Genomic DNA, 12,023 nt, shown 5'->3' with positions numbered 1-12,023 from the left:
GCATAGGGGAATCAAGTACAGCTCAGCAATTTCACTGGATGGAGGAGACAAAAATCAGCGTACAGCAAGACTGAGGTGCCTGAAATTTGGGGGCAGAACAATGCAGTTACATCTAGAAAGAACTCCAGAAATCTTCATAGGAGTTTCTTGAGTCTTAGGCTTAATAATAAGCTGTACATGCCTAGGGTGAGACTCCTTGAGGCCAAATACCAAAGAGCTGCTAACTGAACATGAGCTTACACAGGGTTGGAAAATATTTGAATTCCAAACAGTGGAAAGAACATAATACCTAGGGCTTTCACTGCAGATGCCAGAAGAGATTAGCCCTAAATTAAAGGCTTCTCTAAGGCAACCCTACAAAGCTTAGAAAACAAGTCTTGAAATGATCAAGCTGCTCTGTAAAAACTGTCTGCCAGAGAAAAACTAAACACTCTTTTAAAAAAGACAACAAAGTCTACACTCAACAATATGTTTAGTTATATGATGGGTTGCTAGATGAAAGACGAAGGAGAAAAATATGATCTATAACCAGGAGAAAAATCAGATAGTTGATAGAAATGATAGTGATGATGGAATTAGCAGGGGAAAATTAAAAACAGTTTTTATAGATATGATTCAAGATTTTAAAGAAAATATGAATACTAAGACGAGGGAAAGTGAAGTATAAAAAATAAATAAAAATTGAACATGAAACATATCTGAGTGAGCGTGAGAGTAGATACACAGAAGAAAAAAGGTCAGTGAAATTGAACACAAAACAATAGAGAATATCCAAACGCAAAGAAAGCTGGTTTAAAAAAAAAAAAGGAAAATGAACACCAGAAGTATCCTGATATAAATACCAGGCAAAGACATAAGAAAAGAAAATTACTAAACAGTATATCTCATGAGCATAGATGAAGATACTCTTTTTTAAAAATATTAACAAACAGAACCTAACAGTGTATAAAAGGGAGGTTACTCCAAGAATGCAAAGTTGGCTTAAAATTTGAAAATCAATATGTTTCTTCCTATTACCAGACCAGGAAAGGAAAGCAACCTAATCATCTCTATAGATGCAGAAAGGCAGACCATTGGCCACTGCCCATGAAAGCAGGGATTTTTACTACTATTCAACTTTTCTATCCTTGCTGGGAAAAGGATCCCTTTTCCCAGGATCCCTTGCTGCAAGAAAAGGATCCTTGCAGTTCATTCTACAGAGGTGTTTTGGATTTTACCTTTTTCAGTCAGAGTGATGACCTTCCAAACAGAATGTCGTCTATTTACCTTGGAGTTGCTGTCCACAAACCGGGCAGCTCTTTGTTGGTTAGTGGAGAACTGCTTATGTGCCACTGTCCAAGTGACAATAGAATCTGTCAGCTGCTTGTGCGGTTCCAAAGTCAGTACTAGTGAGAAAGAGGCTCCCTTCTCATGAGTATTCCCTCCTTACATTCTCCAGGTAGCATGACCCTATGTAAGCCGATTCTATTGTATTATTTAACTCTTCTGGGCATGGTCATTCCCGTTAGAGTGTTTCTCTGACGTCGCTCGAAAACATTGTGGCTCTTTCAGGTTTGAAGATCATTGTTTGTCCTTCAGTCATAAGGGTAGCTTCAATTAATGTCAAATAGCAAGGTAGAAAATGCCCTTAAATGAAAATTCTTAGTCCAAAGTCCCAGTAGTCATCTCTGGTACGCTCACAGGCTTTTGCCATGACCCCTAGTCTGTCCTTCACATAGGACTATCACACAGAGAATTTGTCCCTACTAGCACTCCAGCTTCTGTTCCACACTGCATTGGCTAGGGCAGTCTTACTCCCCATTTAGCGTATCTAATTAACTGCTTGAAAGAAGGATATATGCCTTCTGTTTTATGATGTTAGGTAGGGAAAACATTCCCCAGTCAGTAAAATGTTCATCCTCATAATACAGTCAGATAAAAGAAATGTAACCACTTCACATACCAGTTCTCCTACAAACTTTTACCGTAGTTCTGTTAATCCTTATATTCCTAACTGTAGCCTCCATTAGGACTTCATCCACAGATTTTAATCTTACAGTACTAAGTAGGAGAGCATTCCCCAGCCAGACATAATCCTCATTTCCATAAAATATTCAGGTAGAAGAGGCACAACTTCTATAGAAAGTCTGTTTAAACATTCCAACTTTCATAATCCTATCAATCCTTACATTTTTATTTTCTCTCAGTCTAATTGTAGCCCACATCAGGGCTTCACCAGTGGGTTTTGGTAACTTCTCTACTTCTTGACTAAATTACTCACTCTTAGTGCAAAATTCTTTAAGTCCCCAGTAAGGAGTCAAGCCAAGGAATCCTGGCCTTTTGTCAGTCTTTGTCTTGATTAGATAAAACAATTGCTGGTCAGGTTTGGATCCATTTCTAAATGCCATTGGTAACTTTAACCTTTAGTAACCATAGCTCTGACTATACGGACCTTTGTCAGCAAGGTGATGTCTCTGCTTTTTAATATGCTGTCTAGGTTTGTCATAGCTTTTCTTACAAGGAGCAAGAGTCTTTTAATTTCATGGCTGCAGACACGGTCTGCAGTGATTTTGGAGCCCACAAAAAGAAAATCTATCAGTTTCTACTTTTTCCCCATCTGTTTGCCATGAAGTGATAGGGCTGGATGCCATGATCTTTGTTTTTTGAATGTTGAGTTTTAAGCCAGCTTTTTCACTCTCCTCTTTCACCTTCGTCAAGAGGCTCTTTAGTTCCTCTTTGCTTTCTACCATTAGAGTGGTATCATCTGTATATCTGAAGTTGTTGGTATTTCTCTTGACAGTCTTTATTCCAGCTTGTCATTCATGCAGCCCGGCATTTCACATGATGTACTCTGCATATAAGTTAAATAGCAGGGTAACAGTATTCAGCCTTGATGTACTCCTTGCCCCATTTTGAACCAATCCGTTGTTCCATGTCCGGTTCTAACTGTTGCTTCTTGACCAGCATACAGGTTTCTCAGGAGGCAGGTAAGGTGATTGTGATCCGCATAGTCTGGCTTTAGTGCAGTCAGTGAAGCAGAAGTAGATGTTTTTCTCAAAGTCCCTTGCTTTTTCTGTGATTCAAAGGATGTTAGCAATTTGATCTCTGGTTCTTCTGCCTCTTCTAAATAAATCCAGCTTGTACATCTGAAAGTTCTCGATTCACGTACTAATGAAGCCTAGCTTGAAGGATTTTGAGCATTACCTTGCTATCATGTGAAATGAATGCAGTTGTACAGTAGTTTGAACATTCTTTGGCATTGCCTTTCTTTGGGTTTGGAATGAAAACTGACTTTTTCCAGTCCTGTGGCCACCGCTGAGTTTTTCAAATTTGCTGACATATTGAGTGCAGCACTTTTAACAGCATCATCTTTTAGGATTTGAAATAGCTCAGCTGGAATTCCATCACCTCCACTAGCTTTGTTCGTAGTAATACTTCCTAAGGCCTACTCGACTTCACATTCCAGGATGTCTGGCTCTAAGTGAGTGACCATACCATCATGTTTATTCTGGTCATTAAGACCTTTTATGTATAGTTCTTCTTGTATTCTTGCTACCTCTTCTTAATCTCTTGTGCTTCTCTTAGGTCCTTGCTGTTTTTGTCCTTTATTTTGCCCATCTTTGCATGAAGTGTTCCCTAGTATTTCCAATTTTCTTGAAGAGATCTCTAGTCTTTCCCATTCTGTTGTTTTCCTCTTACTTCTTTGCACTATTCATTTACAGAAGACTCTTATTTCTCCTTGCTGTTCTGTGGAACTCTGCATTCAGTTGGGTTTATCTTTCCCTTACTCCTTTTCCTCTCACTTCTTTTCTTTTCTCAGCTATCTGTGAGGCCTCCTCAGACAACCACTTTGCCTTCTTGCATTTCTCTTTCTTTGGGATGGTTTTGGTCACCACCTCCTGTACAATGTTATGAATCTCCATCTACAGTTCTCTGGGTACTCTGTCTACCAGATCTAATGCCTTGAATCTATTCTTCTCCTCTACTGTATAATCGTAATGGATTTGATTTAGGTCATACCTGAATGGCCTAGTAGTTTTCCCTACTTTCTTCAATTTAAGCCTGAAATCTACAATAAGAATCTGATGATCTGAGCCATGGTCAGCTCCAGGTCTTGTTTTTGCTGACTGCATAGAGCTTCTCCATCTTTGGCTACAAAGAATATAATAAATCTGATTTCAGTATTGACTGTCTGGTGATGTCCATGTGTAGAGTTGTCTCTTGTGTTGATGGAAGAGGGTGTTTGCTATGACAGTACTGTGTTAGCCTAATCCCTTGAATTTATTTGTCACCTCCACTGTATTGGGTAAAATGTTTTCAAGTCATATGTCTGATAAAGTGCTTGTGTTCAAAATATATCATGTGCTCTGAAAACTTATGATAAGAAAACAAAATGAGTAAAAAAAACAGATGAATGGACAAAAGAGTTGAATAGTCTCTTCACCAAAGATTTACAGATGACAGGGGGACTTCCCTGGTGTCCTGTGGTTAAGAATCTGCTTTGCAATGCAGAGGATGCAGGTTCGATCCCTGGTTGGGAAAGGAAGAGCCTCCATGCCACAGAGCAACTAGCCTGTGTGCCGCAACTACTGAAGCCTGCGTGGCACAACTGGAGATCCGTGCACTGCAGCAATAGATCCTACATGACACAGTGAAGATCACACGTGCTACAACTAAGACCTGACGCAGCCTCATAGATAATAAAGAAATATTTTTTTAAAAAAAGATTTACAGATGGCAAATACACACGCATGAAAAGATGCTCAACATCATAAGGATATATGTATAGATCAATGCAATAGAATTGAGAGTCCAAAACTAAACCCATTCATCTATGGCCAAATGATTCTTGACAAGGGTGCCATAACAATTCAGTGGGGAAAGAACAGGTTTTTCAACCAATGGTGCTGAGAAAACTGAGTAGACATGTGTTAAAGAAGGAACTTGAATGCTTACCTCATGCCATATATGAAAATTAACTAAAAAATGGGTTATTGGCCTAAGTATAAAAACTGCATTTACATATGTATAAACACATAAAACTTTTAAAAGATGACCCAGTTTAAAAATTGGCAAAGATCTGAAAAGACATGTCTTTAGAAAAATATATAAATGGCCAATAAGATTAAAAGCAGTTCAACATTGTTAGAAAAATATCAATTAAAACTACAATGAGATACCACTTTATACCTGCTAGGAAGGCTGCCTATGATCAAAAAGATGGACAGTGGCATGTGTTGATGAAACAACTGTCTCATTCATTGATGATGAGATTGAAAAATCATATTGTCATTTCAGAAAACAATTTGGTGATTTCTTATAAAGTTAAACATACATTTAGCATTTGCCCAGCATTTTCAGTGTTTCCTCAAGATGAATGAAATGAAAAGTTCACAAAAAACTTATAATAATAGATGATTATAGCATTTTTAGTCATTGTAACAAAATGCTGGGGGTCAGGGGAGAACATCCAACAAATGTCCAGTACAGTAACATTAAAAACATGAGGTGTATTCAATACAATGGAATACTTCTCAGCTTAAAGCAAAAGAACTACAACATACAGGTAACACCTTGAATACATCTTAAAAACATCATGTTGAACAAAAGTAGACAGACACAAAAGGTTACATACTGGATGAGTCCATTTATATGAAGTTCTAGGCAAAAATCTACATCGCAGAAATTAGAACAGGGGTTGCTTGATATGAAAGGTGAAGGGGAGATTGACTGCAAAGGTTCACAAGGAAACTTTTTTTGTTGTTGAAAAGATTCTATATCCTGATTGTGTTGGTGGTTACACCAGTGAGTCTGTTGTTCTTGTTCAGTCACTAAGTTGTGTTCAACTCTACAGTCCCATGAACTGCAGCACTTCAGGCTCCTCTGTCTTCCACTATCTCCTGCTGCTGCTGCTGCTGCTAAGTCACTTAAGTCATGTCTGACTCTGTGCCACCCCATAGACGGCAGCCCACCAGGCTCCGCCGTGCCTGGGAGTTTGCTCAAATTCATGTCCAATGAGTCGGTGACATTATCCAACCATTTCATCCTCTGCCTCATATAACTATAGATTAAATTGGATGTATTTATTGCATGTAAATTAGACTTTAATAAATATGACTAAAACTAAATAAATTTAAAAGGCACATGTACAGGAAATTCCCTGGTATTCCAGTGGTTAGGACTCTGTACTTTAACTACCAAGGGTCCTGTTTCATTTCCTGATCGGGGAACTGAAATCCCACGAGCCAAATAGCACAGCCCTCTCCCCACCTCCACCCCCTCAAAAAAAGAATGTGTGCAAAAAAAAAATTTTTTTTAAGTTTTAAAAATGTTTTATTTATTTAGACTGCATTGGGTCTTTTGTTGCATGCCAGCCTTTTCTGGTTAAAGCAAGCAGGGCTGCTTGAGCTGTTGACTGAGGCTTTCCATTGCAGTGGTTTCTATTGTTGTAGAGCATGGGCTCTAGGGCGCAAGGGCTACGTTGCCTCAGGGCATGTGGAATCTTCCTAGACCAAGGATCAGAACCTGTGTCCCCTGCATTGGCAGGCAGATTATCAACCACTGGACCACCAGGGAAGTCCAAAAAAGTTTTTTTTTTTAAATAATGAACGTTGACATATACAATATGACTGCCATTAAATTTTTTTTTTAAATGTTGGAAATGAATTAAAGTACCTATCTTACCCATGTTTTGGGGTCAAAGAAATTTTCTTTTCTGGACTGCCTATCTTATGATTATGATTTATATATACATTATATAATACATATATAATGTTATGAGTATTATCTATGACCTATATGTGAGTCCTGTAGTGTAGTGTAACATCATCGCAGATACATTTATCAAGCTCTAACTTATGTTAATGGGCAGTAATAAAACAGTTTAAATTTAAGCGAATAAATAAAAATTGCTCCACAAAAAAAGGAGTTAAGTGTTTTAAGGAAACTCTTTCTCCTGTTTTCTTTCAGCCTCAAGGTACTGCAGCATGCTGATTGAGGAAGGAGGGTTGCAGCATTTATACAACATCAAAGAACACGAACAGACTGATCCCCATGTCCAACAGATTGCTGTGGCCATTCTGGACAGCTTAGAAAAACACATTGTACGCCATGGGAGGCCACCTCCCTGTAAAAAGCAGTCCCAGGCCAGACTAAATTGATAGCCATAGGTAATTGGATAATTGAGTCACAGAAATTCTTTTTGTGATAAGTTCACTTGGAATAGCTTACCCTCTGTGATGTTTTGGGGGTTTCTCTGATAAGAGTCATAAGATGAGTATGGGATTGACAATGTACAGTACCGCCCATGTGAACAGTCTCTGATTTGTCTTGTGATTTTTAACTTATTAGGCAAGAAGGATCTCTTCCTTCATCATTGCCTTTTAGGAAGATTTCCACATCTTTCAGTGTTTGAACTTACCTGTGCTTAAAATTCTACACTTTTATGATGAAGTTTGCACGAACCCTTAGGCCAGACTTTTCTGATTTTAAAGTCCCTTCCAGTCAATTTGCAGCTTCAGATAAGCTGTTAACTTGATTGCTGGCACTGCTTCAGTTGTAAATTTTATACTGCTTCTGTATAAAATGCATTTATTCTCTGTCTCTGTATCTTTTATAAGATGTCCTTCTTAGTGTGAAAGAATGGAAATCTGAGTCCTCCCCTTGTGAAAGCTACTTACTGGCTAGTGCCAGGATGGCTGGCAGAAAATACGTTAAAAACTACTAAGGGAGAATAGAGGTTAGGAACTGGGAAAAGGCCTGCTCTTGAGGTATTTTTAAACTGGGACTGGCTAATCTTCTGGAACCCACCTCTCCTAAGATATTGAGCAGTAGCTTGTTCTTCATATTAATTCTTGGGGGCGTGGACTGCTGCTTCCTATACAGACTGCAGGTTACTCTCTAGAAATATTTCCCCAAGCTACCATGGTGTAAAATATTACAGCATTCTGTGTTAGAGATTAATTAACTGTCTGAATCTCTTTATGTCATATTGTTGTGAAAAAATCGTCTCTTGCTAAAATTGACCATTCTTTTCTATTTCAAAGTCATTTTGTTCGGTGGAATAGAGACCATATATGGTGTTACCTGCTCACTTAAAATAATAATTAACAACAGTAAATTTTGCCACAAGAAGTTAATTTTCTTTTGTTTCAAAATATATGTATCTTAATGTTTTCATGTTGGGGAAAGATTTCCACATCTCACTGCCAAAAATAAATAAGAATTAGATGATTGTTAAATGTAATTATTCTAGTTGCAGTGCAGAAAAGGAAATATTTTGTGATAGGTTATTTTTTAGACAGTTGTCTTTTCTTTAGGAGAGTTGTTATAGTATAGTAAAGCATCAGTTATCAATAATGGCAGTTGGGAGGCAGCAAGTTACCAAGAGAGTTATTTTCCATTTTAAATTTTAGTTTGTGAATAAGGTTAACCTGCAGTCTTAGATAACTGCATTTTTTTCATAGATGGCCAAAATGTTTTCAATAGAGATTTTAAATGGTACATTTAAATCATTGTGATCATTCAGAAGCATTTTTATTTAGAAAGGAGCTGGCTTATTAGTATGCTGTTAACATTTTGACATACACGTTTCATACCACTATCACAATAATCATACTTGAATTATTTGGTACTCCTTCACAGAAATAAAAACTAAAAGAAAATAGGTATTTAGAATCACTAAAAACCATTTTAAATTGTGGGTTAATTCTGACTCAAGGAATTTTTATAGGTGTAAGATAAATTTTCACAGGTTAAGTATTTCAAGGGAAATGGAAAATTCTTTTTAAAATGTCCCCTTTTCCTGGATTTTAAATATATAAGGCAAAATGTAGAAAATAGGATGTCCTACAATAGCTTAGAAGTTGCTAGCTGTGTGGACCATTTCCAGGTCTTCTGGCTTGTGTAGTTAAGGAAAAGCCTATTTGAGAAGTTTGGCTTCAAGTTTCTGTTGTATCCTGTTCAAAACAAAAGTACATGCTCCTTGTAGGCTAATCCTAGGGTTTTTTTGTCTTAATAAATTGGTTTCAAATATGGCTAAAAATGTATGGAAAACAATTAACCCCTTCATTACTCAGAATAACTTGTTGATAGATGAAGACTCAAATATATTTAAATTGAAATTTACTACTTTGAGCACTTGTAATGGCCAGATACTTCTGAGTCTTAAAAGCAAAATAATTAGGCACATCCCAGATAGATAAAAATTTTAGTGCCTTTGTGATTGGGATGACTCTTAAAATTGTGTATCTAATTATGGCACAGAATTGTCTATAAGGTCTTAAATCTGACTACAATTCAGTATATATATATATATAAATTGAGGGCTTCCTTGGTGGCTCAGAGGGTAAAGAATCTGCCTACAATGCAGGAGACCCGAGTTTGATCCTTGGGTCGGGAAGATCCCCTGGAGAAGGAAATGGCAACCTATTCCTGTATTCTTGCCTGAAGAATTCCACAGACAGAGCAGCCTGGTGGGCTATAGTCTATGGGGTCGCAAAGAGTTGGACACGACTGAGCAACTTTCACTCATTCATATGTAAATTATGAGGCCTGTCTCTTAAGGTAGAATCTATTCGGCCTCCTGTTTGCATTTGTACACTAGAATGTAATGGAACTTGGTGCCTTCAAGGGTTACCTCTTCAGTGGGTTAGAGGTGCTGTTTCAAGCACAATTTAGACTAAGGTTGGACTACTCATTGCTCAAATCATTGGTGCGCTCAGATATTGCAAATTATCACTACGTCAATCCACAAACAGCAAGGTTTAAACCTACTAAAGGAAATGGAATTAGACTTTTTAGACCATAATGATGCATGTTGTTATCAATGAGTAAAACAAGAGCAGTCTAAAATTAAAGCAAAAATAATTAAAGTATATCATTCTTTCCATCAAGTAAGTTTTGCTGTTCTCTTTATACTCTAAAAAAATCATTTTGTCCTTTTGCAGTTGAAAAGAAACATAAGTCAAGTAGTAATAAGTTACTTTACTCTCTGGCCAAATACTCAGTGGCTACTGATCTTAGTTGAGAATTTTAAAAATCATATCAGACTCACAGACCCAGGAATTGACCTTAAATGTTGCTGCTTCTCACTCCTGGACAGAAATACTATTTAATGGCACTAGTCAATTTAAGTGAATGACCCAGGTGGAGATGAATCTCACAAGGCAACTGTGGAAATTTAATTTCATATCTTTGGTTTGCAAGCTTCCAAAGAATCAAGGATTCATGTTTTAAAACATTGGTCCCGAATATCCAGCCTAGGAAGTTGATCTTGCTGAGTTGGCCCTTTTTCTCCCCGGTCATTTGGCTGTATTTTAAATTATGTATTGCTCAGGATAGTATTGGGCCATCTTCTAGATCTTTGGAACACAGTTTGATGAAAACATATTTTGTTTCACTGTGTGCTCAATTAGGGTAGAATCAATTAATAAACCATGTTTTTGGGTTTGGCTTAGTGCTTTAGAATGTCTGACATTCTCCCTCCCCTTGCTCTCCACCTGTTATGAAACACTATGTAGCAGTACCCAAGGTTGAAAAAGAGCTCATGAATAGCCAGGAAAATAAACTTGCTGTATATGTTGAAACCTACTTTTCTTCTGCCTTCTAATAGTATGTTTACATTATTTGGTTATTGTGCAACTTTTATCTTGAGATAAACAGTATTAAACCGAAGGTGTAAGTTAAAGGCAGTGTCATACTGTCAGCTGATATGGGCAGTTTTATCTGTATGTTACTTTCTTGGGGACTTTATATGGCTAGGGTTTCCAAGTAGTGTTCTGAGGAAGCTTACAGAGAGGTTTGCAAACTTATGGTTTCCCTCTGAAATCCATTGTAGCATTGAATATTGAGTATTTGAACTTTACCATTTGCTTTGTTTTTGACACATTTTTCATTTTTTTGTGTTAACTCACAAACTATTTAAGTAATAATGCAAATCCAAGCTTCATCCAGTGATGAAAATAGCAGTATGATAGAAGATTTTTCTGAGTGTGCTTAAAATGAGTAATTGCTTTATCTTTTTTAGTATTTCATAGATTTTGCATGACATGTACACTCCTAATTATACATTCTTTGGTTTCCAAATCTTAACTGAAGACATTCAATGTTAACCTAAGAAAGAGCTTTCTCTGCCTGTTTTTACCCTCCCCCAATGTTTTTAATAAATTATGGGAAAATCAATGCTATTTGTCATTTTATGGATGAAGCACAAAGCTCTGCTGGAGAGCACAACCTAACTGCATAGCTAGACAGAATGGCTGTTAAGAATATTTAGAAAATCCAAATATATCAAATTATGAGAAATAATAAATAATTCCTTAATAATATGTGCTTAATCTTTGAAGTTACTTTGGAAAATTGTTCAAATTCAGCTCTTTTAAGCTTATTTTAATCAGCTTAGAAGCAAGAAGCTACTTAGCTAATGAAAGCTGTGACATACTTCATAAAAGCAAGAAATTCTTGAGAGCATTTAATAATGGGAGGACGTTATGTCAAGATTTATACTCTCAGATAACCTGTAAGAATAAAATTTTAAATCCCTGACTTTTGTAGAATTCCCACTGTCAAATTCTCACTGACTTGTGAGTGTGGAAAAAGGTATCTTTTGCTTGAATTCTGGTGGAAGAGTTCAACTCTTTTCAAAAGATATGAAAAATTCATTGGAAAATATGTATACATTTCAAAGTCTCTCAGTTATCTGGACTGAAGGTACTGTTCTCACTGTGGCCAGATGAATGGGAGTGTCCTGTACATGAATCATGCTAAATTTTAAATCAGGACATCATTAGGTATTAATGTTGTGTGTATAGATTTTTGTTTGAGGTTTTTTTTTTTTTTTTTTGCTTAAATAAATGTTACAAATTTTATGTAAAGTGTGTCTTGTCTACATTTATTCTGGACATTTGCTTTAAAATTTAAACCTAATGCAGATTCCTTGGTCATCCATTTATAACAATTGCTTTCTCAATTGGCTTTCTCAAAGGCCAGTGGTTTTACTGCAAAAATTTCCAGTGGTTTTTTTTTTTTTCAGGACCTGAAACTCC

General features: G+C 36.8%; 1 protein-coding gene across 5 annotated transcripts in view; it reads left to right on the top strand.

The window, feature by feature from the left end:
- ZYG11B (zyg-11 family member B, cell cycle regulator) overlaps positions 1-11,852 on the top strand; it is a 73,134-nt gene extending 61,282 nt beyond the window's left edge. For all 5 annotated transcript variants that reach the window (XM_081485275.1, XM_081485277.1, XM_081485276.1 and 2 more), the window contains one exon: positions 6,949-11,852. In XM_081485275.1, coding sequence (XP_081341401.1) covers positions 6,949-7,139 — 191 coding nt within the window. In that variant the 3' untranslated portion in view covers positions 7,140-11,852. The remainder of the gene's footprint in view (positions 1-6,948) is intronic.
- Positions 11,853-12,023: the final 171 nt, after the last annotated feature.

Source organism: Giraffa tippelskirchi, chromosome 5, assembly GCF_054371585.1.
Source record: "Giraffa tippelskirchi isolate mGirTip1 chromosome 5, T2T-mGirTip1v1.2.pri, whole genome shotgun sequence".
Classification (NCBI taxonomy): Eukaryota; Metazoa; Chordata; class Mammalia; order Artiodactyla; family Giraffidae; genus Giraffa; species Giraffa tippelskirchi.
The sequence above is the reverse complement of the archived record's forward strand: the minus strand, read 5'-3'. Positions and strand labels throughout refer to the sequence as shown.